This window comes from Boleophthalmus pectinirostris, unplaced genomic scaffold (assembly GCF_026225935.1).
Source record: "Boleophthalmus pectinirostris isolate CB_2022bp ecotype Guang Dong unplaced genomic scaffold, ASM2622593v1 HiC_scaffold_2, whole genome shotgun sequence".
Taxonomy (NCBI): Eukaryota; Metazoa; Chordata; class Actinopteri; order Gobiiformes; family Gobiidae; genus Boleophthalmus; species Boleophthalmus pectinirostris.
Window position 1 is genome coordinate 5223703 of NW_026571152.1, and position 26295 is coordinate 5249997.

Genomic DNA, 26295 nt, shown 5'->3' on the forward strand with positions numbered 1-26295 from the left:
GGCTGCTGTATCGATATATCACCAAGATTATTTTTTGGTGTATGTTGCTCAATTATTTTATTACAGTGCTACAGTTTTGTTGCTTGTTTAGAGGAAGGAAATTTATGCAGCACATTTGACATTTTCACTGTTTGATGATTAAAATGTTTAACAAAGACTTTTAGTATCACAACCATGATTTCGCCTTTATTTTCATGGAATCTATTTTAATTGTACCGAAATTGTATCAAAATTGAAAGCTCACTGTTTTGCGATACATCTCGTATTGTGGCCTGTGTATCAAGGTATGTATGGTATCAGCAACTTCTTAATAATACCCAACCCTAATCTCTACTGAACTGAAGGTAAAAGGAGCTGTTAACTTGAAAACTAAAACTTCATGACATCACAAGGTGGAACAGTGCATTTTGAGGTTTGGAGATGTAGACAGACTAATAATAAAGAGTTACTCAAACATGTGTGGAGAAACAAAACACAGCTCTAGGTCTGTTTTTGAGGAGGTAACATGATAACAAGTTCACAAGAGTCAATGTTGCGTAGTATAGGACCTTTAAACTCCAGGGATTCTCCAGGGTTGTGATGGGACATGACCACAGCCTGTGAGTCAGGTGACACGTTGCTTATTCATCAGTTTAATCTTCCTGCAGAATTGTAAGACTTTTTCCCATTCAAAATTCAAATATTAGTTTTAAATGGCCATCACCGTGGCAACGTTACTAATCTTTCATCATTCTGAAATACATGATTAAGATTTAAATGGCTGTCTTGAGAATAGGCTGAATTGGGACATTGAGTGTCTCATCTGTAATAAGAACACAATCAAAAGCTGCATGAAGATCTGAAACAAAACATAGAAAAAGGACAGATAAGTACAGTGTTTTTGTCAATATAGCCCTCCCCATAGGTTTACCTAACACTGTGTTATGTTAGCTCATTCAATTTATTGAAATATTGATTTAAACAAAGGTCCTTAAAGGTCTTATATTACAGGTCCTATATTACACAAAATTGGCTCCTGAGAGCTTTAAGTCATGTTATGTAACAATAATGTTGTTACCTCCTCAAAAACAGACCTGGAGTTGTGTTTTGCTTCATTCACACATGTTAGAGTAACTCTTTATTATTAGTATGTTTACATCTCCAAAGATCAGAATGCTCTATTACACTTTGTGATGTCATGCAGTGGTAGTTTTCAAGTGAACAGCTCCTTTTACCTTATGTTCAGTGGAATGCATGGAGTTGAAAAACACAATGGAGCACTTCCTGTATTACCACATGACATCACATGGTGGAACAGAGTGTTTTCAGTTTGAGAGAAGAACTCAGCCTAAATATGCAGAGATAGTGACTTAAACGTGTGAATGAAAAAAATCTACTCCAGGTACTGTATGTTTGTGATGAGGAAACTACTTTATAACACACATTTTAAAAATTGCATTAAAAGAGCCCTTTAACAGCGAAAAACAATTGAAGACACCTCCACTGACCTCTTCATCTACATCTTAAAGACACGTTGCTGGCTTTAAATCCATATGAAAACATGTGGTATCTTCTTTTCATGTGTCTGATCAGAGGCTGTGCAGGTTTGCAGGTTTCAAGAAAGACTCTTGGTTTTGTCTCTTTGGCCTCGAGCTGTGGTCGAGCTGAGGACATGTCCCTGTTTATGCAATCAAAAAAAGTTCCATGTAAAAAAAGACAGTCAGCCCAGACAGTCCTGACACTCACTATGTTGTGAGGACAGTCATGAAAACATCAAAGGACCTGTTGACTATTAATGTTGATGCAGTTTAACTGGAAAATATGAAATGACAAGGAGGATTACATGTATGATCATGGTGTGCGTAATGTAATTCTTTAGTCGCTCTGGTGGGATCCACAGAAAAGGCATTTTAAAAATAACTAAATGTTATATTTTTTTGACTCTATTGTGTGTTTTCCTATGTTAAAAAATAGTTAACAAAATTGTTCCCTGTGAGCTTTGAAAGAGTTATAAAATCATCAAAAACAGACCTGGAGTTGTGTTTTGTTTCATCAGCACATGTTTGAGTAACTCTTTATTATTAGTTTGTCTACATCTCCAAAGCTCAAAGTGCTCTGTTCCACTTTGTGATGTCATGTAGTTTTCAAGTTAACAGTTTCCTTTATCTTTTTTTCAGTAGAGATAGACAATTCTAGGACTGAAATAATTCAAATGATTCTAGTGAAGGTTTGTGGAGTTTAAAAACACAGTGGAGCACTTCCTGTATAACATCACAAGGTGGAACAATGTTTCAGGAGTGTTTACTGTTTGAGAGAAGAATTCAGCCCAATGAAATAATGAAATGTGTGAATGAAACAAAACATGAACATAACAACATTATAACACACTGTTGTCACGGTAACACTAATTCATGTAAAGTGTGGCCCTGTTTTGGCCTGACCCAGAGGAAGTCATTGTGGTCACTAATGCAGTTATTCTGTCACTAACACAGGGACACTGCTGCACAATATTAGTTTAACCTCATTCAGTTCAAATGAGCTCGGCCTTCGCTGGAAACACACCAATAATCCTGTTTACACTTTTGTCTGTTGCTTTTCAGAACCAGCTTCTCACCCGAGGTCTGTCCGAAGTCCTCGACCAAATCCTCCTCACCACTGGTAATTCGTTTTTTGTTTTTTTTTTATACTGGGTTTAAATTAGAGATTGTCTTACTTTTTACTCCAAAATTAGCACAGAAAAACAGACTCATGAGACCAAGTTTAAAGCTGCATTGTGTAACTTTTCGGTTGGGGGTCTGTCACCTCCTTGATTCTATGGATATGTTATTGCTCTGCCTGGAATGTTCCACAGGATGACTTTAAACAGCTCTACTTTACATTTATTCAATTAGAGGTGGTTTTATAGCTCAAAAATACCTAGAAAAACAGACATTCTGACTGTGAGCAGGGTCGCCTCTCCACAGATCTGACCTGTAACTTGGTCTGGTTGGGTTTCCATGAAGAACTGTCCATCCATTTTCTTTCGCTTATCTGGGGCGGGGTCATGGGGGCAGCAGTCTGCTTAGACTCCCAGACTTCCTTCACCTCGGACACTTCCTCCAGCTCCTCCGGGGATATCCCGAGGTGTTCCAGGCCAGCCCAGAGACATAGTCCCTCCAGCGTGTCCTGGATCTTCCCTGGGTCCTCCTTCTGGTGGAACATGCTCGGAATACCTCCTGAGGGAGACACCCATGAGGCATCTGGAACATATGCCCGGGCCACCTCAACTGGCTCCTCTCATCCTGGAGGAGCAGTGGCTCTACTCGGAGCTCCTCCCATGTGACTGAGCTCCTCGCCCAGTCATCCTGCAGGGGACTCTTGACGTTTCGGTCATTACCCAAAGCTCATGACTATGAGCTTCATGGACTATAGGACCATGAAGATAGAAAGGTTTAATGCCATATCGTGAAACATTCCAGACAAAGCAAAAACATCTCCATGGAGAACAACATTTGAGGGACCCTCCAGCAGAAAAGTTACTTAATGCACCTTTAATAATAATAAAAATATGCCTAATCCAGGACTACGCTGAGACTGAACCAGGTTTGAAATAATACTGAACCAGAATTATACTAGAATTAAAGGAACTATGTAAAAGAATGACTAGGAGTATATCCGGACTGAACCAGGACTAAACTAGGACAAGCAGAGTCATGTACTATAGTAACTTATTATAACTAATACTTAAACATAATCATTTAAAGGCGCTTTTTATAACATTTCTGGTTGCTTGATGTCACTTGCATGTCTCTGTGGTGACGTTCAGACTGCAGCCTGAAGTGACTCAAATCCGATTTTTTTCTCCCCTATGTGACCTGTATCTGATATTTTAATGACAGTCTGAACAACACAGATCTGATTTTTTAAAATGTCTCTTGGCTGCGACTCCACACCCAGACGTTCCTTTCTACGGCCGTTGCTGCCACCGTGCCACAAAACACCATGGCCAAAACCCTCGTCCTTCTCCTTCTCAATCTCCTCCTGAAAACAAATAAACTGTACATGTTCTGGCTCTGGTCTGTTTTAAAGTTCACACTGGAGATCACATACAAGTAACATTTAAAGGGATAGTCCGGAATTTTGGACATAGGACCTCATTTCCTAGTGAGCCAGAGTGTTGGAGACGTGTGGAGACACTTTTTGAAATATTCCATCCAGTCCTTGTATTTGCAGAGGTCACTGGTGCTAGACTAGTGCATGTCAATGGCCATAGTTATCCTGCCACTAAAAAACTTACCCACTCCACAAAACACCTGAAGAAAATCTATTATTTTGCCAGACTGTCCATGTGAATGTCTGTGTTGATAGAATAATAATAATAAAATGAAACTAATCTTGCATAGCATGAATCGTTACATGTTGAGGGACTATTTTCTCATATATCAATCCGCCATTGCCGGGCTTTCTGACAGGAAATACAACTCATTGCTGCTGCGCAAACATAAATCCTACAAATGCAAGATTGGTTTTACTTTTAAAATTATTCTGTCAACACAGACGTTCACATGGACAGTCTGGTGTAATAATAGATTTTCTTTGGGTGTTTTGTGGAGTGGGTAAGACTGTTTTTAGTGGCAGGAGAACTATGACCACTGATATGCACTAGCCTAGCACCAGCGACCTGCAAATACAAGGACTGGATGGAATATTTAAAAAAGTGTCTCCACACTTCTCCAACACTCTGGCTCACTAGGAAATGAGGTCCTATGTCCAAAATTTCAAACTGTCCCTTTAAGTGGAAATGTGAACAATCTCGCAAAAAAATTCACAAAAAATTGAATTGAGCATTAAGCCCCGCAGTCTGAACGTAGACTATATTATTGCATTGTCTTGAATGTTCCACAATAGAGCATTACATTTTATTTATTGCATTTTGTTAAGTCATTTACTGGTGTTTCATTGCAAAGAAAATCCATCAGAAAACATACCAGGCACAGAGCTCCGCAGACCTGACCTGTAACTTGCTAATGTTTACTTTCTGGTTCACGCTGGTACAGCTGGTCACGTGACTCTCTCTGGTGTGTCATGTGACCTGTCCGTTTGCGTCTCCGTGGTAACCCTCTGTTGCTCTGTGTTTCAGGAGAGGAGCAGCTCGAGGCTCTCTCCGTCGCCTGGGAACGCTTCTTCACCGAGACGCTGCCCACTCTGCAAGCCATATTCTACCCAGTACAGGTCAGAGCTTCATCTGACCCCCTCTTCTTCATCTTCGACACTGTCTGACCCTCTCCTCTGCTCCTCTGACCCTATTCTCTGCATCCTCTTTTCCATCTGACCCTGTCCTCTGCACCGTCTGTTCCAACTGACTGTCTTCTCTGCTTCATCTGACTCTCTTCTCTGCTCCTCTGACTCTCTCCTCTGCATCCTCTGCCTCTTCTCTCTGCCTCTCTCCTCTGCCTCCATCTTCATCCTCTTCTGTCTGCTTCTGTCTGATCTGCTCCTCTCTCCTCTGCATTCCTTGTCTGCTCTTCATCTGCTCCTCTGACCTCTTCTCTCCTCTGCATCTGCTCCTCTGCTCACTCTCTGCCTCTCTGCTCTCTGCACTCTCCTCTGCTCTCTCCTCTGCCTCTCTCATCTTCTCCTCTCTGCTCCCTTGCCTCTGCCTCTCTCTGTCTGACCTCTCCTCTGATCCTCCTGACTCCTCTCTCTCTCTCTCTGCTCTGCTCCTCTGACCATCTTCTCTGCATCCTCTGCTCCATTTGATCCTCTCCTCTGCAATTTCTGCTCCTCTGACACTCTGCTCTGCATCTTCTGCTCCATCTGATCCTCTCCTCTGCATCTTGTGCTCCTCTGCACCTCTCCTCTGCCTCTTGTGCTCCTCTGACTCCCTTCTCTGCATCCTCTGCTCCATTTGACCTCTCCTCTGCGTCCTCTGTTCCTCTGACCCTCTTCCCTGCTGGTCTGCTTCATCCTCTTCTCCTCTGATCCTCTCTTTTGCACTCTCTGCTCCATCTGACCTTCTTCTCTACATCCTCAAGCCACTAATATTAGCCTTTCAGTGAATGTAGCTTAAGTCCGCTGACCCCTGGGCTGTGTGTAGTTGTACGTAAAAGTTCCTGATCCCTAAGTCAGCCTGGATCATTGAGGTCAAAGGCCAGAGGATTAACACACTAATGCTAAATTTAAAGCTACAACTGTGCTACTCTGACAGTCACACTCTTGTAAGAAGGAATTCAATAAAGCCCTAAATATCTTGTATCGTGCATTTCCCTGGCATTTTAATCTACGAGAACCTGCCTTCTTTATGGGGACAAAAATTTGGTCTCCATAAGGGAAATGCTAATATTAAACATTAGCTGATTTTTTTCTATATATCTGAGCAAAATTCATCTTGATATATTGTTTGAACAGCTCTTGAGGTCAAAATAAGTCTCTGTGTACTGTTGGAATGTAATATAATGCATTTTCTTGAAGAGAATGAGAAAGCGCTGTTAACATGTTTGTTGTTGTTAGGATTACTGTGACGGAAAACTCTGAAAGCTGTGAAAAGGGCTTATAAATTCATTATGGTAAATAATTAGGATGATAAAAGTACAATACTTAAGTACAATTTTTAGGCATCTGTGTTTTACTAAAGTTTACAGTGGATACGTCACTACATTTGAGAACGTGTATCTGTACTTTCTACTCCACGACATTTTAGATCTGGACTGAAAAATTAAAGTACTTTTCCTTATGGTGTGAGATTTAAAGACTGTAAAGAGGATTTTCCAAGGAAAGTGAAATTAATTTCTTCCACTGAGAGGCTGGGTGCTCCCTGAGGGATAGGGTGAGGAGCTCAGTCACACAGAAGGAACTCAGAGTAGAGCCGCTGCTCCTCCACGTCAAGAGGAGCAGCTGAGGTGGCTCGGGCATCTGTTCCAGATGCCTCCTGGACGCCTTCCTCAGGAGGTATTCTGGGCATGTTCCACCGGAAGGAGGCCCTAGGAAAGACCCAGGACACACTGGAGGGACTATGTCTCTTTGCTGACACCTTGGGTTCCCCCAGAGGAGCTGGAGGAAGTGTCCCGGGTAAAGGAAGTCTAGGAGTCTCTGCTTAGACTGCTGCCCCCGCGATAGATAGAAGTGCAGCGATGGTCTTTTTTCAAATGTTGTGCATATATGACACCACACCCCTCCTCCACAGCTCCCTCCTCCCACCTCTTCTTTACTCTAGAAATCATGCTTGTTTACACCCGAACCACTGTTGAAGTGACCTATCCAGAAGTCATTTAACGACCGACGTGTCAGTCTTTAGACCCTTCGTCTGCTTCAGTCACGCCGTCGCTGGAAGGAATCTCCAAGAATCACCTTAGTTTGGTGTTGCTCCTTTTCCCCTTCTCTTCTTCTTTCAGCGACCTCAAAAATTGACTTTCTTTTGCAGCAAACTAGTCGTGGAGTCTTCTCTGCTATCGCAACAAACTTTTAGTTAACTGCAAGAAAGCTACAGTTCAAAAAAGCCACTAAGAACCTCTGCTTTGGTTGAGTAAACGGCATCTTGCGTATGTGAAATGTGTGAGAGGCAAACGTAAACCCCGCAATCCCAGAGCGCCAGCGAGTCAGTTACGCTAGAAACATAGGGAGTTTGATTGACAACCTCACAACCAATAGATAACGATGTAACCTTGTTATCTATTGGCTAATGCTTATCTGGCAGCACCACATCCACAGCTGATGGATTTTCATTCTTCATTTCATTTGAAATGTCAAAAAATGTCAAGGAAATTAAGAAATCAGTGGAATCACTTCAAATCAGCCAATTTTTTTTTTTCAAATTCACTGCATTTCATCTTTTAATAGTTCTAAAAATCTCTGCAAAATACTTTTACTTTTTACTGTTCAAGTACATTTTTAAACGGGTACTTGAATACTTTTACTTATTTACTTTAACTTACTTAGTAGATTTTCTCATGGATGCTCATACTTTTACTTTTACTTGAGTAACTTTTTGCCTTTGTATCTGTAGTTTTTATGTTACAACACTGATTAGTAGTAGGTCAGTAGTATTAATAAGATTGTGTTTCGCCTTCAGAAAACAAAGGCTATGTAGTGTAATGTGTGACAAACATTTGAATGCGGTTCTGTTCATTGTGTGTCCAGGGCCAGGAGCTCAGTGTGAGACAGATGGCGCTGTTGGCCTTCAGAGACCTAGTGTTACTCAAGCTCCACCTGGAGGATACTCTGGGAACAGCAGCCTCCGTCCCTCCGGCCATAACTCAGATGCTGCTCGTGCTACAGGTCAGTGATATATAAGAATCCGCACAAGCTACAGAAATGTAACTGACTGTTGTTACTGTGTTACAGTATATATTATGACTTAGTGTGATTAAAACACCTTGGTAAAATCACTAGTGCGTATACATGCGCTCAAGTATCACGGTTATGATCAGGTTTTTTAAGTATCCTGGTTATGTGAGTGTCCATGTAGATGCAGTATTCTGGTTTCAGTCTCATGGATTTGCTAGTATCCTGGTTATGTGAAACCAGGAGACACTCAGTGGGTTTTTCTGAGAGTATCCAGGATACTGTGACCTCTAGATGCAGTATCCTGATTTCTCAAAACTGGAGCAGTACTGAGCATGTGCGAACTCATGTCACAAATACTGTAGGAGCAGTTACATTACCAAAATGACTCAAACTCCTACCAGTACTTCTACTGTATTTTGCGCACTATAGGGGACTCTGGATTATAAATTGAATGGCCTATTTTCAAACTTTTTTCACATATAAACCACACCGGACTATAAGGCGCATTAAACGAAACACAACAGATAAGTCAGTCAAACTTTAACTTCACAATAACTCTCAACTTTGTTCAATTGTAACACGTAAAAAAAATACTGTCTGAGATGCTAAATTGTTAGTATTTTCACAATAACTCATAATTGTTCAAACAGTTGGGTGATTACGGTGTCCAGCACGCCCACATCCCTCTCATCATTATCCGAGTCAGTGTGGTTACTGTTCCCTGGAGTTCAGTTCAGTGATGATTCTGGTCTTGGTGAAAGCTCGGACCAGAGTTGATACTGATCCTTAGCCCAGGCGTCCACGATCCGTTGGCAGATCGTGGCGTAAGTCGCTCGGCGCTGTCTCTCTGTCTTGGTGAATGTGTGTTCACCTCTCATCCAGTGCTCCCACGCAGCTCGCACTTTCACTTTATAATAGCCTTGAAAGCGTGTCTCTTGACAGGTGCATTTTGATATTAAAAGGAATCACAGTATGTATTACTCCGCAATGCTCCTGACTACGGGAGCCGTAATGCTGCAAGTGGTGCGGCTTTGTAGTTTACTAAGACACCCGAATAAATTCATATAGAAGGGACACAGTTGTTTTTTGATGACATTAAAGGCTTTTAAATGTGCCCTATAGTGCAGAAAATACGGTAAAGTAATAATCTTTTATATATATATAAATAAAGCAGTGTACTTTTTAATACAGCCACCTTTTAACTCCAGGCTCACCTCTCTGTCTGTTTGTGCTGCTCTGGAACCAAACTGACTCTTTGACACTGTGTTGTAATTTTCAACTGTTAAAAATGACTTTTACTGAAGCTGTAACAGAGCTCCACAATCTCATGTTCTTACTTGAATGTTTGTCTTCTTTTTGTTTTTTAAAAAACTGTTAAAAAACCTTAAGTTATCAATGTTTCTACATGTTTAGTTCCTTGCCATATCTGTGCCATAGTTAAAACAGCAACCGTTCTAAATATGCAGGATTAGGGGTGTGCAAAAATATTTAAATATCGATATATCGTATCGTTTAATGTGATGATACAGTATTGATATCTTGGGCTGCTGTATCGATATATTGCCAAGAGTATTTTTTGGTATCTTTTACTAAATTATTTGATTACAGAGCTACAGTTTTGTTGCTTGTTTAGATGAAGGAAACTCTTTTGTGCATCACATTTGACATTTTCACTGTTTTGATGATTAAAATGTTTGTGTTTCATATGAACTTTGCACAAGAAATGGTTTAACAAAGACTTTTTGTATCACAGCCATGATTTAACCTTTATTTTTTATTGAATCATATCGAATTGATTTGAAATATATATTGTATCAAATCGAAAGGGCACTGTATCGAGATATGTATCGTATCGTGGCCTGTGTATCGAGATATGTATCGTATCGGCAGCCTCTTAACGACACCCAGCCCTGTCCAGGATACTCTAATGGTGCATGTGCATGGGGATATGAATATCCTGGTTTCTCTGAGCGCATGTAAACACCATATCCAGAATACTGTCAGATACTGATGCACATGTAAACACACTCACAAATGATCAAACTATTAAAAATCAGATTGAATTAAAAGCCAGTGCTAATAGGGGTGTAAAGATATCCAGGTCTCATGATACAATATCGTCACGGTATGAACCTCACGGTACAATATTTATTGCGATACTGTGGGAAAGTTCACAGTATGGTGGAGAGGCTCACGATTTGGCGTGTAACAATATCCAAATCTCTTATGATATTTCACAAAACGCATCTCACAGTACGATATTTATTGCAATATTTTGTGGAGGCAAAACAGCTAAAACTGTTAATAAGCTACTTTTTCCCCTTAAAATGCCTTGACAAGACTTAATCCAAAGAACTAAGACTTAAAAGTGATTAGAACTGTTATTTCTTCATGTAGTCTGCATTGAAATGGAGCAGAGGATCATGGTCTATGTAGTTCCCGCAGTCTTTTTTTTCGCTATTGTTGCGCCATAACTCTTAATTTAAGCAAAGAGACTTGTAATTCGATATATTTTGATGGTCCACAATATTATTGTGAGAACTTTGATCATGATATTTCGGTTATTGTTACATCCCTGCTATTTAATGCAAGAAATCTCCAAACTCTCGATCCTTAAATGCTGAACCTTCTCATTATTTTTCTGGCTTAGCTCCACAAACTTGCAATATTAATTTCAACTCACAGTCATCACGACTAATAAATAACAATGGCACCACTTTCTGAGGCTGGTGTGAAAAGTCCCGATGACAAGTTAGACTACTGTTATACTATATTATTATACTGTTTTTGCAAAAACATTCACTCTCGTTTTCCCAGTTTGACCATTTTTCAGGTTTAACATTTTCAGATTATGGAATTCCATATCTGTTACCTAGAAAAATTCCTTTAATGTACACAGAAATGATTTTCTGACCAATACAAATATAAGAAAACACCTTTATTTTGTTGAAATCATGTTTAAAGTCTCAGAAAAATGCATTTATATGTAAACTGTGCTGAACTTCTGGATAAAAATTCTCAACAGTACATTAGACTTTTTCAAGATTCAGGATTATTTTCAACGTTTCTTTGCAAATTGCTTCTTGATTGGTGGAAAAACTATCATTTATACTGACAATAGTTATAATCTTACCAAATTAAGTCAAAATTAGAGAATCATAAAAATCTGTTGCATGCTTTCAGTACACTTTTGTTTATTTATGCTGACAAAGAAGCAGTTTTTGTTTCATGTGGATAGACCCAGTAATTACAGAGATATGAACCATAACCAGGTCAACAAATCTGCAATTAGACCAGATCAGTTAAAGTGTGTATGACCGGTTTTTAAGATTCTGAAATGTTGAGTTAATCTGGTTGGATAATAGCTGTTGTAAATATACATGATAGTTTTACACTGATCAAGAAGCAATTTGTAAAAAAAAGTTGAAAAATATGTTTAAAATTACAGGAAGTAGAGAGTTCTATTCAGTGTTGGGGAGCAACGGATTACATGTACTGGTGTTACATAATCAGAGTATAAATTATGAGTAACAGTATTCGGTTACAGTTACTGTTTCAATGAGTGGTAATTGGAATACAGTTACTTTGTTGAAATAAATGGATTACATGGAGGTATTTTCTTGTTTTCACATTTTGGGCTATATCCCTTCTTTTTTTTTTTTGTCACTTTGTATTTAAAGAAGAGAGAGACAGGCGTGTGGTGGGTGTTGTACACGGGGCGAATGCTGTCCACCCACCTCTTCCGACGTGAGATAAATATAAATAAAATAGATATAAAAAAAAATATATTATATAAAATTTAATATAAAATAACCTACAAGTTAAATGTCAAACCGGAGCTACTGGCAATGTTGAAAACAAACTGCATAGGCTCATGATATCTGCAGCCAGTTTGAAAAGAACAAACAAGAATTTGCAGGATGTGGTTGCTACATTCATGTAGTTTTAAAAAGCATAACAATATGAAGTAATCTAAAGTATTCAGATTACGTTACTTTAAGTAACTTAATGGATTACGTTACAAACTACATTTAGGGGTATGTAATCTGTAATCTGTAGGGGAATACATTTTAAAAACCTTCCCAACACTGGTTCTATTTGTTCTATCTATTTATTTCTAAAGAAAAACTGAATTCTGTCCCGAATTTTAAAATTTTGTGAAATGAACTGTTTTTGGACACCCCTGCCGCGTACCCTATCTGGTTTGTCACTAGCTATTTGTAGAGGACCAAACAGAAAGGCAAAGACAAGGTATAAAAATAAGTTTAAATTTAATAAAGTCAAAAAATATATAATTTAACAAAGGCTCAAATTAGGTAAGTAATAACAAAAAAAGCCGGGCCCAACTGGGGTAACAAACTTAACAGAACAAAACTAACCCAACCAGACAAAAGAACAGGAGTGTAAAATAAATAAATCCTTAAATACTTGAGGACCAAGAGGGAGGAATTACACTAAATAATTAACTAATCTACTAACTTAATCAAAGTAACAAAAAGGCAAATAATTATAATACAGAAAATAATAAGTGATAATAAAGTGACCTTAAAGCAAACTAAACAAACTAACTTAATAATAAAATAATAAAACTAACTAAATAGTGCTTCCTCCCCCCTTGTTGAGTCATGATAGTCTCTCCTGAAGGTCCTCTGTCCGGTGCTCAAAAAACAAAAAGAACAAGTGTAAGTAAATCAGACTTATATTAACTAAAATGTGTGCACTCAAATTAGAATATGTCTAAATAAAGGAATTAAAGTATGTGTAATGTAATTAACTTAATGTAAATGAAATGAAATGATACTGACACTATGGAGTGGCGGCAGAGGTATCCACCACACTGTTTCATCTCTCAGCATAGACTTTGTGTAGGGGCTTATCAAAGTTGCATGAGAAATTGAGGAGTATAAATAGAAAACAAAACACAGCTCCAGTGCGACATCACAGTACAGAGAATTCTATCCAAAGGTTATGCACAAGTTTAATACAAGAAACACATTTTTTCTGATACTTAAACTATTGTTTTAGCAAGATAAAGGTGTTTTCTTATATTTTTATTTGTCAAATAATAATATATGTGTACATTAGAGGAGTTTTGGCCCTCTCTACTACATGGTTGCTAGGTTAAAGCTATTTGTAAAGTCTTAAATAAAATAAACTTAAAGGGCCCATCTCATGCAAAATCAACTTTTCAGAGCTTTCTACTTTCTAAGAGTGATGTGTGGGCCTTGTATATGTCTCTGAAGTGGTTTTTAGATTGATTCAGTATTTTTTTAACAAATTGCAGTGTATTTCTGCCACCCTCCCACTTGACAACGAACTAAAGCTGCTACAATGATGATGCGGCAGCTACACCTATGACACGTTTGACGTAGCAGAAAGCTCTTCGCACCCGCCCCCCCTCCACCGTTTCCGCCCTGCCTCCACCTCGCATCTGCTGACAATTCCCACATGAACACCTAAACAAAAGCGACAGCATAAGCTCATTGTTCTACACTGCAGTGTACACGATATAATAAGTTGACTAGTTTACTAGTGTTTATTAATACTTTACCAATCAGTAATGTTCAGCTGATGTCGACGTGGTGCTTGTGCTTCGTGCACCTTCAAATCCTCATCCGATTCCGGGTCCAACACATGCGACTGAAAGCGCTGTATGGCCACGATGAATAAAAGTTTCCTACCACTATCAGGGTGCACGTCTGTCTCCCCCTCCCTCCCTGAGATGGGCGGAGGAAGGGCGACTCACTCAGAGCCTATGTCATGTTTAGAGGGCTGAGCCTGTGCTTTCTCAGGACGGGCGGGGGGATGAGCAATAGTTGACCTTTCATAGTTCCTGGTTTGTGACTGTCTCCAAGAAATCAGTAAGATTTCATAACTATTGTGTAATGGATGTTCCAAAACCCAAATTGTGCTTGTTTATGTGCAGAAGATACAATGTGAAAAGAGTTATTTTGCATGAGATGGGCCCTTTATCTGTGTTGTAGTAAAATGAGTTGTTCAAGTTGTCATAAGCACTTTAAACAGCAAATTTGACCTGAGAATTCTTACCTGTCCTCCAGTTCCATTTTAAACTACAGTATATATTGTGTAATGTAGTATTGTGCATTATTGTGTTGCTGTTTCAGGGCATCCATGAGTCCGGGGGCCCCTCTCAAGAGTACGTTCAGCTCGAGAGCTTGGTGGAGATCGTGGTGTCTCCGTATCTTAGCAACATCACAGAGGAAACGCATCAGCTCCTCTTAGGTAAGATAAGAGAACTTTTATTTACTCCACAATGGGGACATTCAAGTTTAAGACCAATAAATAACTATTAAAAAGGTCATGTGAGATCCAACAACTGACAATCACACTTACTTTTATACAGAGTTTATGTGAGAAATGAATTAAAATGCAGATTTTTGTATTTTGCATCTAGAAAACAATAAAAAATAATATAATAATAGATAGATAAATAATAAAAATATCTGATAGATGATAAAATAATAGCTAAAGAGGGAGAGTCAAAAACACACAAGGCTCCACCATAAATAAACAGAATGAACATACAATTGTAAATGTGCCTCAAGATGAAATACTAACTTGTTACGACCATGTAAATGTAATTTTTCTTCTCGGTAAGGGTCCTCAAAATTACTCCTTTCGAGAAGCATAAACTTATGAATATGTAGGGGCAAGAAATGGACATTATTTGCAAAGTGGGATTATGCGAAATGGATTTTTTGGAGTTTATAACCAGGTTATAACATTGTTCTTTCATCAAGCACATGCCTGAAGAGGTTTTAGATGTCAGTGTAGTCCTGGTTTAGTCCTGGCCTAGTCTTTTGGTCTAGACCAGTTCAAGTCCTGGCTTAATCCTAGTTTAGTCTTGGTCTAGTCCTTGTCTAATCTTTGTTTAATCTGGGTCTAGTCCAATTTAAATCCTGGTTTAGTCCTGGATTATCTTTAATATTGGTTTAGTCTTGTTTTAATCCTGGTTTATTTGTAAATGTAGCCTGTTGTTTTGTTATACGAGAGTCACAGGACCCCTGGTGTGTGGTTTAAATGTAATCGTTCTTCTTGGCAAGGGTCTTCAAAGTAACTCCTCTCAAGAAGCATAAACTTGTAAATATGTAGGGGCAAGAAATGCACATTATTTGCAAAGTGCCATTATGCGAAATCGACTTTGTGGAGCTTTCTACCAGGCTATAACATTGTTCTTTCATCAAGTACATCCCTGAAGAGGTTTTAGATGTCATCCATGCATGTTTGAGTTATCTAGCGATCTCTCCTGGGCTCTGTTCAAACCTCCTTACGATTACTTAGCAGTGTGATTCTGTGCAATGCTCCACCCACAAGCACCCACGCTTCCGAATGGCAGTTTTCTGTAAATGTACAAAATAACAATACGCTACACCTTCACAAACCTGGCGCAATGTGCTGTTGTAGTTTCATTAGACTTAGTAGATGAGCATTATTGATCCACAACAGAAATGATTTTATATGAGCAAAATGTACATGGATTTTAAGGTAAGGGAGGGACTTTGCAGAGAGCAAAGGGAAACCAGAGCATCAAATTCAAATGTGAAACTTATAAAACGTGTTAATGTTAATTCTGAATGTAGCATTTTCTAAACAACAAAGAGAGTCCGTGTCGCCTTGAACCCCCTCCGCAGAGCCTTTCCATCGACTGGCCTTCGAAATTTTCTAACTACACATCGAACTGACGCAGACAGCAGGAAGAAGCGACGCAGACAGTAAGAGCTGTAATTGGTCCTCTCTACATCCGCTCTGCATACATTTACGGTTCTCCGCTTTCCCGCTTCATTTTGTTTATACAAGGAGTCTCCAACCTGTAGCTCGGGAACCACCAGGAGCTCTCCACCTCCTTCCAAGTTGCTCGCCAAAGAATTTCTAAATTATCAGTTTTGTGCTGAATAACTAAAATTTGATGAGTAGAATGACAGTTAAAATGATAAATGTTTAATTTTCATGCCTAACTTTCCTTTCTGCACTAATAAATGGATAATGGTTTATGTTTTATAGGCCTCTAACTGTTCCGATCGATGGCTGTGGCTCTTATAATTACTCATAACTCAGTTTCTTGCGGCCACTATAATGAGCAGCTATCTGGGACTTTCGTTTTTTAGCTCACCGGAGGAAAAAAGATTGGAGACCCCTGGTTCTAATTCTAGCTTCCTAGCGTTGTTGAATTACTTCTCGGGGCTTAGACCTCGACGCAGATCCATAAATCAAAAACAATGGTGACAAAGCAATGGTGTGCTGAGTTAACGCAAAACTATAATTCGGCCTTTAGCAGGTAATACCCTATGGAAGTAAAATATCCCCTTTTTAATATTAGATAAGAATACTGTCATTAGTATTAATAATATTTCAAAGTGTTAGAAATCTACTCAATTAATTACTACCCACATGCGTTTGCTCCTTTCGTTTAATAAAATAACGTATTTTTCTGATTACAAGTTGCACTTTTTTTCATGGTTTTGGGTGGTCCTGTGTCTTATACTCCGGCGCGACTTGTATATTAAAATTTTCACGCTGCTGCTCCTATTACTTCTGCACCACTGTCACTTCGGGCTTTACTGCGCATGTCTCCTGCAGAAAAGGCCTCTGTCCTGCTGCAAGTAGTTAAATATTCAGCCAAAAACGGTAATCGAGCAACAGAAAGAAAGTTTGGAGTGAGCAAGGAACTTGTGAATGACTGGCGGAAAGTGAGGATGGAGAACACAACTTCACGGCAACCGGGAGGGTGCAAAATGCAACTTGCCTAGAAGTCACTGGATGGATGGACAAAGCCTGGACTTCAGTGACAATCGAAATCATCCTGTCAGGATTCAGAAAGGCTAACTAAGAGAAATTCTAACTGGAACTGATGCTGAGTCTGATGGCAGCTACGAGAAGAGGAAGCGGCGCTCTGTTTACCTCCTGAGAAGTTTAGAGGAGGATGAAGAATTGAATGGATTTAGTGATTTGGAGTGAGATGGAGAGTTTGTTAAACTTGTTCTGTTCTGTTGTTTATGTTATAGTTTATCTGAAGAACTGTTCATATGTGACGTTAACAGTCTGTTGCTCTCTGTTCTATTGTTATTACTAGAACTTGTCTTTAAAGATGAAATGTCGGTTCCTGATCTCTAATTTTATAAAATAAATTTCCCCCAAAAAGTGACCTATAGTCCGATGTGACTTATATATGTTTTTTTTTCTTCATTACACATTTCTTGGCTGGTGCGACTTATACTCTGGAACGACCTATAGTCCGAAAAATACTGTAATCTTGTCAGGACATAAAGGGCCCATATTCGACTATTTTCTAATCTATATTATAATGTTGTTTCCTCATCACAAATAGACCTGGAGTTGTGTTTTTTCCATTCACACATGTTTAACTCACAAAAACGGCAGATTTAGGCTGAGTTCTTCTCTCAAACTGAAAACACTCTGCTCCACCATGCTCCACTGTGTTTTTAAACCCCATATACCTTCACTAGAATCATTTGGATAATTTCAGTCCTGGAATTGTCAATCTTCTACTGAACTAAAGGTAACTTCACATGAAAACTACCACTACATGACATCACAAGGTGGAACAGAGCATTTTGAGCTTTGGAGATGTAGGCAGACTATTAATAAAGAGTTATTCAAACATGTGTGAATGAAACAAAACACAACTCCAGTGTGTTTTTGAGGAGGGAACAGCATTCTAACATGACTTAAAGCTCACATGAGTCCATTTAGCGTAATATGGAGTCTTTAATCCTTTCTTCCGTTCATTTTGTTGTGCAGTTTGTTGTGCGTCTCGATTTAATTGTAATGTTTGATGTCTAAACGTTGACTTTTTGTTTAGTTTGAAGCCGTTTACGTAACTTTATTATTATTTGGCAGAAAAACAAAGGACTCTTGGATCAGTGTTAACCCAGAGCCAGAGTGCACGAGGGGTTTAAAAGATTGGGCTAAAAGCTGCTGATTGTGAGGTTACTTTAGGTCGGAAGTGTTGAGGAGGTCAGTGGGCTTTCTGGTTTAGTCCTGCTTTAGTCCCGGTTTATTCTTGGTTTAGTTTTGGGCTAGTCTTGGTTTAAATCTTGGTGTAGCCAGGCTTTACTCTTAGTCTAGTTCTGTCTTAGGCAAGTTCAGTCCTTTTCGAGTTCTTGTTTAGTCTTATTTTAGACATGGTCTAGATCTGTTTTAGTTTTGGTCTAGTCTTTGTTTAGCCTTGGTTTAATCCTGTTTGCTCCTGGTCTAGTCCTGACCTAGTCTGTGTTTAGTCTTGGTCTAGTATGGTTTAAATCCTGGTTTAGTCCTGGTCTAGTCATGGTCTAATCTTTGTTTAGTCTTGGTCTAGTACTGTTTAAGTCCTGGTTTAGTCCTGGGGTAATCTACGTCTAGTCCTGGTCTAGTCCTGGTCTAGTCTTTGTTTAGTCTTGGTTTAGTCCTGGTCTGGTCCTACTTTAGTCCCAGTTTAGTCCTGGTCTAATCTTTGTTTAGTCTTGGTCTGGTCCAGTTTAAGTCCTGGTTTAGTCCTGATCTAGTCCTCGTTAATCTTTGTTTAGTCCTGGTTTAGTCCTGGTCTAGTCCTTGTTTAGTTTTAGTCCTGGTTTAGTCCTGATTTAGTCATTGTTTAGTCTTAGTGTAGTCCTGGTTTAGTCCTGGTCTAGTCCTTGTTTAGTCTTGGTCTAGTCCAATTTAAGTCCTGGTTTAGTCCTGGTTTAGTCCTGATTTAGTCATTGTGTAGTCCTAGTGTCGTACTGGTTTAGTCCTAGTCTAGTCTTGGGCTAATCTTTGTTTAGTCTTGGTCTAATCCTTGTCTAGCACTGATCTAGTCTTTGTTTAGTCCTGGTTTAGTCCTGGTCTAATCTTTGTTTAGTGTTGCTCTGGTCCAGTTGAAGTCCTCGTTTACTCCTCGCCTTGTCTTTGTTTAGTCCTGGTTTAGTCCTCGTTTAGGCCTGTTTTATTCCTGGTCTAGTTCTTGTTTAGTCCTGGTCTAGTCCAGTTTTAAGTCCTGGTTTAGTCCTTAGTCCTGGATGAGCTTCAGTATTGGTTTAGTCTTGTTGTAATCCTGGTTGATTTGTAAATGTAGCCTGTTGTTTTGTTATACCGGGGCCATAGGGCTCCTGGAGTGTGGTTTAAATCCTCTCAGAGCGGCTCATGTTGAGATCTGACCCACAGGCCGGAGTCAGTCCAGGTCAAAAACATGAACCAAAAGGAAACAAGCATGTAATCTCAAATTTAAAATCAGTCAAAATGATGTGTGTACAATTGCAAGATCAGTAAAAATCTGATCACTAGAATAACGAGAACACAATACAGTATATCTTTCAATCTTTAACATTAGAATTATGACATATTTTATCTTGATTTTAATGTATTTGCCTTTTCAAGTTTCTGTTTAACCTGTCTGTACAAATGCAATGTATGACAACAGTGCCCTCGTGTGGTGTTACGCTTTCACTGACTGTAGATTTTAGTCTTCTAATCTCTATGCGATTTTTACTGCCTTAAAGATGCACTGTGTAATTTTTTTAGTTGGGGTCCATCATGTGTCTGTTTTCATGGATGTCAAATTAAACAGAAAACGCAACCCAAAGTTCTTGTAGAGGTGCAAATGCAAGGAAACAAGTGAAAAAAAATGCGTAGCACACTCATGGCCGATATCCAAAAGCCTTTCCCTATTTTTAAATAACATTTTGGCAAAAAAAAAAGTCTTTGTCAGATATTTTTGACATCAGATATTTTATTTAAAATGCTTAGGACCATTTTTTGCTCTGCCTGGAATGTTCCACAGTATGACATTAAACAGTTCTACTTTACATTTATTCAATTAAATGTGGTTTTATAGCTCAAAAACACCTAGAAAAACCTGTAACTCGGTTTGGTTTGATCTCAGTGAAGATATAAAGGTTTAATGCCGTACTGTGAAACATTCCAGACAAAGCAATAGCATTGCCATGGAGAAAAGCATCTGATGGACCCTTCACCAGAAATGTTACACAGTGCACCTTTAAGTCTAGCCCACAACAACAACCTTGGAAGTCTTGGAACACAAATGATAGGTCTGTATCACAAAGCACTGAGATGTTTTGGAGGTTGCAGTGAAAGAAATACTTGAATTTGAAGTAAAAAGCTTTTCTAATTATTCACGTTCAATCCACGTTCAGGTCCTGTTCACCTCTGTCAGATGGTAGAGCTAACAAGAACTAGCATAGTTAAAATGCACTTCCTGATATTCGGATAATAAACATTTTATGATTGGATGCAGACAGCAAACATATTTTGGCCTTAAGAGCTGCTTATACCTATGTTTACTACCATCTACATTTTATATACATATATACAAGGAACATGTCAAATATATGAAGTAACATGTACTGTTGGAAATATTGTCATATATTGTCTTATTGTCTTGACACAATGAACTTGATCTGAGTGGGAATCAATCCTCTGACCTTTAGGTTGGGGGCCCACTGCTCTAACCACTGAGCCACTGATACAATAAATAATATGTAAAATAAAAAAAAATGCATTGTATTCATATCCTCCAAGTAGCCTTGATTTACTCTGTGGAAAAATATTCTTTAAAGTTATCTTTAAAGTTAACATTTTTTCTGTACTACATAGATGCATATATCTTGTTTCATATTTTTGATGTCTTTCGTATGTATGTAAAGTGTCTGAAAATACTTGGGAAACCGTCTGATGCAGAGTATGGAAGATCATTTGTTCCAGTAGATTTAGAATTTTAAATACCGCTGAATTCTCACTTTGAATTTTTTAACTCTGAAAAAAGATGTTTGAATTATTTTTATTCTGATATATTTTATTTGCTGAAATTGTAAGTATACTTTATACTTATCATAGTGTTGTAGTCAAGACCACACTAATCGAGACCAAGACCAGTCCGAGCCCACAGGGTCCCGAGACCAGGACAAGACCAAGACTTTTAAAGGTTGAGACCGAGACAAGGTCAAAGACCACAGCCTGTCGACAAAGCTCTTTACAGTTCATTTTTCATTCACTCCACACTCGGTGGTGGTAAGCTACTATTGTAGCCACAGCTGCTCTGGGGCAGACTGAAAGAAGTGAGGCCATCAGCCCCTCTGACCACCACCATCATCATCTAACACACACTCAACTTACACCTGCATTACTAGGCAATGTAAGTGAAGTATTTTGCCTAAGGACACAACAACAGTTTTTTTTCCACTGGCGCCCCCCTGTGGTACCTGGAATTCCCGGTGGTCTCCCATCCAGGTCCTAACCAGGCCCGACCTCTGAGCTTCTGAGATCTGACGAGGTCAGGCTTTGACAAGCTGGTGTGGCCACGTAAAGAAATACAATGAACTGATATTATGCAGAATTGAGATAAACATTTTAGCCCAGTCCTTCATAATATTTTCTGTTTTTCATGTGTCCCCATGGAAAAAAAAGAATTGCCCACTCCTGCTTTATAGAGATCTAACCTGTTCCCCCTCTAAGGCATATCATGGCTGTTATATCCGCTCAGTTTCTCATGATCGCTAACATTTGTATCTCTCTAGAATTTTTGTTTTATAAAAATATCTTACTAAAGGAAAAGGGCTGGAGTCCCCTGCTGTAAATATAAATGCACATCCACAAAATCCTTCAGTTTGGAACTATTCTTGGTGCTGTATTGCTCATCTTTGCCCCTCTGTCTCTCCACAGAGTCTCGTCACGTCCGCTCGCCACCCTCCCTCCCTCACTCGTCTCACCCGGAGATCACGGTCACGCAGCACCTCACCTCCTCTGACTCCGCCACCCTCGCCCCTCTGGTGGAGCAGGAGGGCGAGGCTTACCTGGAGAAGTCCGGGGGGATCCGCAGGCACACCGTGGCCACCATCCTGTCCGCGCCTTTCCGAACCGAGCCGAACCGGACCCAGCCGAACCCCAACCGGACCTACAGCTGCAAAGGAGCTTTAGGGACCTTACTCTTAAAGGGGAGGATACTGACTCCGAGGCCTTTCTCTAGTCAGCCCGACGTGATGCCCAAAACAGTGACTGCAGCCGAGGTGCTATGAGCTCTACCCAGGTTTCAAAAATTCAACAGAAGCAATTCATACTTGGCAGTGACATCACGCCGGGGGTGTTCTACGTGTATCTCTATGGTGGAAAGTACATCAGTTATCATGGAGAGACAATGCACACAGCAACAGTGTCAAAAAAGTTTTAAGCACATTTCCGTGAGCCTGTGTTTAATAGCATTCATGGTCCTGTTTGGGTGTTTCATTTTTAACAAAAAGGTGAGAGTGACTAATTTTATGTGTGAGAGACTTGTTTAACCGCACAAATCAGATCACCTAATGTAGCTCCAGCTAAATCTGTTTTTTACGATCAGATTGGTCCCATGCTGCTATTCCGACATGCCGCTATTTACACATTGACGAACTAATTGTTGGAGTAGCTGCATAAACTTTATTTTTCAAGTGCCCTACTACTACGAATTTTTTTTTATTGTAGCGGTACTTTACTATTTTTCGAACATTCGGCTTTTCCGACATGAATAATATTAATTATTATACTTTGCGCTCCCAGATATCATAAGATGCTTGAGAGGCCACAGAGGATATCAGACAGTGGGAAAATGTCCTAACTGATCGCCGTGGGAAACAGTCATGCTTTTTTAAAAAGAGCATAGACCAGCCTTCAGGAAAATATCTCATCTAAAACAGAGGCTGGCTGGGCCCTTTGTGCTTCATTCATTCATTCATTCATTTTGTCATGTAGGCCAGGGCTCCCCAACCCCTGGGCTGTGAACTGGTATCGGGCCACAAAAGTGTGAAACCCCCCTTCCATACGCCACCCGGATGCTGCATTTTCTCTCATACGCCCCGTGGACCACACCTCTAAACCGGGACTAAACCAGAACTAACTCAAAACTAAAGCCAGGACTAATCCAGGACTAAAATCATGACTAAAATCATGACTAAAACCAAGTCTAAAGTAGGTCTAAACCAGGTCTAAAATCAGGACTAAACCATGCTGCACCTCCTCCTGTGCGCAGCGTCTTTTCCTGTACCCCCCCGGTCCGTGAAATATTGTCAGACATAAAACCGGTCTGTGGCGCAAAAAAGGTTGGGGACCACTGATGTAGGCGATCTGCAGTGAACAACATACAGCCTAAATAAATAACTAATAAATCAAGTTCATTGTGCCAGCTCAATGAGATGACTCTCTCACATTCCAAAACACACATACGACCTACATATGACCATGAAATGTGATTGTATACGCATTAGGCCCCTATTTCTTTCTTTTAGACCAGGGATCTCCAACCTATATCTTGGGAGCTCTCCACCCCCTTCCAAGTAGCTCACCAAGGGATTTTGGAATTATACCATTCTGCTGGTACAAAAATTGGGTTATTTTGGTTAATGCCTATTACCATTGTAAATGTATCATTTTGAAGCCCAACTTTATGCACTAATAAATGGACCATGAGTAGCTCTCTGGCATTTTTGTTTTGTAAAAGGTGGCTCAAAAAAGAAAGAAATAAGTTGGAGACCCCTGTTTTGTATCATTACTCTCAAAAAAAAAAAAGATGTGTCGGAATAGCGATAATAAAAATGACAGAAAACCGGCACGTCTAAATAGAGACATATCGTAATGAAGGGATGTCGGCGGGGGACCCGGTCTGGATTGTAACAGAGCAGTGCCTACAGTTAGTTTCACACCTTCAGGGAATGTTGATGACATCAGCTGCAAAGTATCAGTAGTTTTTAAAGAGGCTGGACTCTTTGGACGTCTAATGCAGGAGACGTTTATTTACCATCAGTATGGAACCTGAAGACACGAACGCTCAACTTTTGGCTTTGTGAAATTAATTAATTTGTACATGGTCAAGTAAATTAACAAAACCATTAAAGATGCATTATGTAACTTTTCCAGGTGGAGGGTCTGACACCCACTTGTCTGTATGATGTCAGCAGAAATGTACTAGGAAACTGTATTTATATATAAAAAGTAGATTCACTTCCAAAACTCACACCATATGTTCTCTTTTCTGTTGTTGTCCCATAAAAATCCTTCAACTCTGTATAAAATAATTGGTCGACTAAGACATTTTGAGCCAATTGTGATTAATCAACTAAAGGCCTACTACTACTACCTACTACCTACTACTACTCAGCCTGGCATCACACTTATTTATTTCCATGAACTGGAGCAGGTGGCGCCACTAGACCAAGTTGCAGGTCAGGTCTGTGGAGAGGCAAGCTCATTCGCAGTAAAAATATGTTTTTTTTTCTTGTTTTGTTTTGTTGTTTTTTTAAAGTAAAATTACCGCAATACATGCATCACGAATTTCGGACTTCCGGTCATTGCGCAGTGCATACTGGGAAAGATTTTCCAAAAAAGTGAGGATCAAACCACCATGTTTGTTTTCCCAGTGGGATGTGTCTATTGACAAAGTCAGTCTTTTCTACTCTTTTGAACCATATCACTTTTGTTTCTAGTTCTGATATTGTCATATTTTAGTTTTGGGATTCGGACATTGTAATTGTTTGGTTGTTGGATCCTAACAGCTCGAGAAATTTGTTTGCGAACTTCATAACTGCAAAAGGAAATCAGATGTGTGTGACTGCAAACCTCTGTTCAAACTGTTTCCTTCGTAACAGAACTGAAAAATAGTGAAAGGTGAAGGTGATGGGCAGTACTGATCCACAGGAAGGATGAAAAAGGAAACCTTTGGTTGTCTAAATCATTCTGAGTTTGCAGTGAACATTTTGTATGTGGAGCACCATCAAAGCAAAATCCCGATCCTTTGCTCCACCTTGGTTACGAATTTAAAAAGTCAACGCCAAAGTGAAAGGCACCAGCTGTTCACCAAGAAACACCTTCCACTGCAAAGACACCAAGACGTGATGTTGCTGTAAAACCACAAGAACAAGAAAGTGCAGCTCAGTCTGTTTGTCTTCTGTACCTCTCACTTAACAAACGGGATCCTGCTTTTGATGGCCCATCGCCTTCACCTTTCACTATTTTTCAATTCCATTGGGAAGGAAAACAGTTTGACCAGAGGTTTGCAGTCACACACATCTGATTCCCTTTTGCATTTATGGAGTTCATAAACTTCAGAAGCTCATTTCTCGAGCCATTTCCGCTGTTTGGATCCAACAATCACACAATTATGATTTCCGAATCCCAAAACTAAAATATGACAATGTCAGAACCAGAAACAAAAGTGATATGGTTCAAAAGACTAGAAAAGATCGGCTTTGTCAATAGATGCATCCCACTGGGAAAACAAACATGGCAGTTTGATGCTCACTTTTTTGAAAAATCCTTCCCAGTATGAATTGCACAATGACCGGAAGTCTGAAATTCGTGATGCATGTATTGGTTCAATTAATGCTTACATCACAAATCAGAAAGACGTTTGGAAAGATGCGATTACAACTTCCCATGCCCAGTTTTTTTTCATCTCCATGTCATTGTAGTGTTCCGTTATGTTCAGCTAATCAACAATTACTAACACACCTCAGTTTTCATAATTTCCACACTGACACACAACTCCGAATGCACTGGGTACATGCGATTAGAAGAGATGAGGCACCAAATTCAAGAAGATTCCAAACAGCACATACGTATGCAGTCTTCATTTTACCGTTGATCACTTTTACTTCAGTGGGTTTTATCTACACCGGAAGTTTTCATCACGTCTTTCCAAAGGTCTTCCTGGTTTGTGACGTAAGCGTGAATAGAGCCTATTGAATAAATGTAAGATAGATAAGTTCAATGCCAAACTTTATCTGGGAGCCTCCAGAATACACATTTCTTCAAAACTTTGTGAAGATGTGATTCTGGTCATTGGAGAATCCGCTGGAGTTTAGATTGGCAGGTGGATTAGCCAATCAGGGACACACACGGCACAACAAACATGGCTGCTTACAAAGAAAAAAAAAACATCTGGTTCTGCAGAAATTTGCCATGTTTTTCAGTCACCTGTGAGCAAAGCGCTAAACTTTTAGTGTGAGGTGAGAGAAGTTTCATATACTTCACTGAAATAAATCGGATTGCACAGTTCTGTCTGAATTTGACCCTCCACCA

The 26295-nt window shown here is 39.5% G+C and overlaps 1 protein-coding gene across 2 annotated transcripts in view; it reads left to right on the forward strand.

The window, feature by feature from the left end:
- Positions 1-24232, forward strand: part of prr5l (proline rich 5 like) — a 63630-nt gene extending 39398 nt beyond the window's left edge. For both annotated transcript variants that reach the window (XM_020925997.2, XM_055155104.1), the window contains exons 5-9: positions 2580-2637; positions 5099-5190; positions 8095-8232; positions 14367-14484; positions 21916-24232. In XM_020925997.2, coding sequence (XP_020781656.2) covers positions 2580-2637; positions 5099-5190; positions 8095-8232; positions 14367-14484; positions 21916-22268 — 759 coding nt within the window. In that variant the 3' untranslated portion in view covers positions 22269-24232. The remainder of the gene's footprint in view (positions 1-2579; positions 2638-5098; positions 5191-8094; positions 8233-14366; positions 14485-21915) is intronic.
- The last annotated feature ends 2063 nt before the right edge of the window (positions 24233-26295 follow it).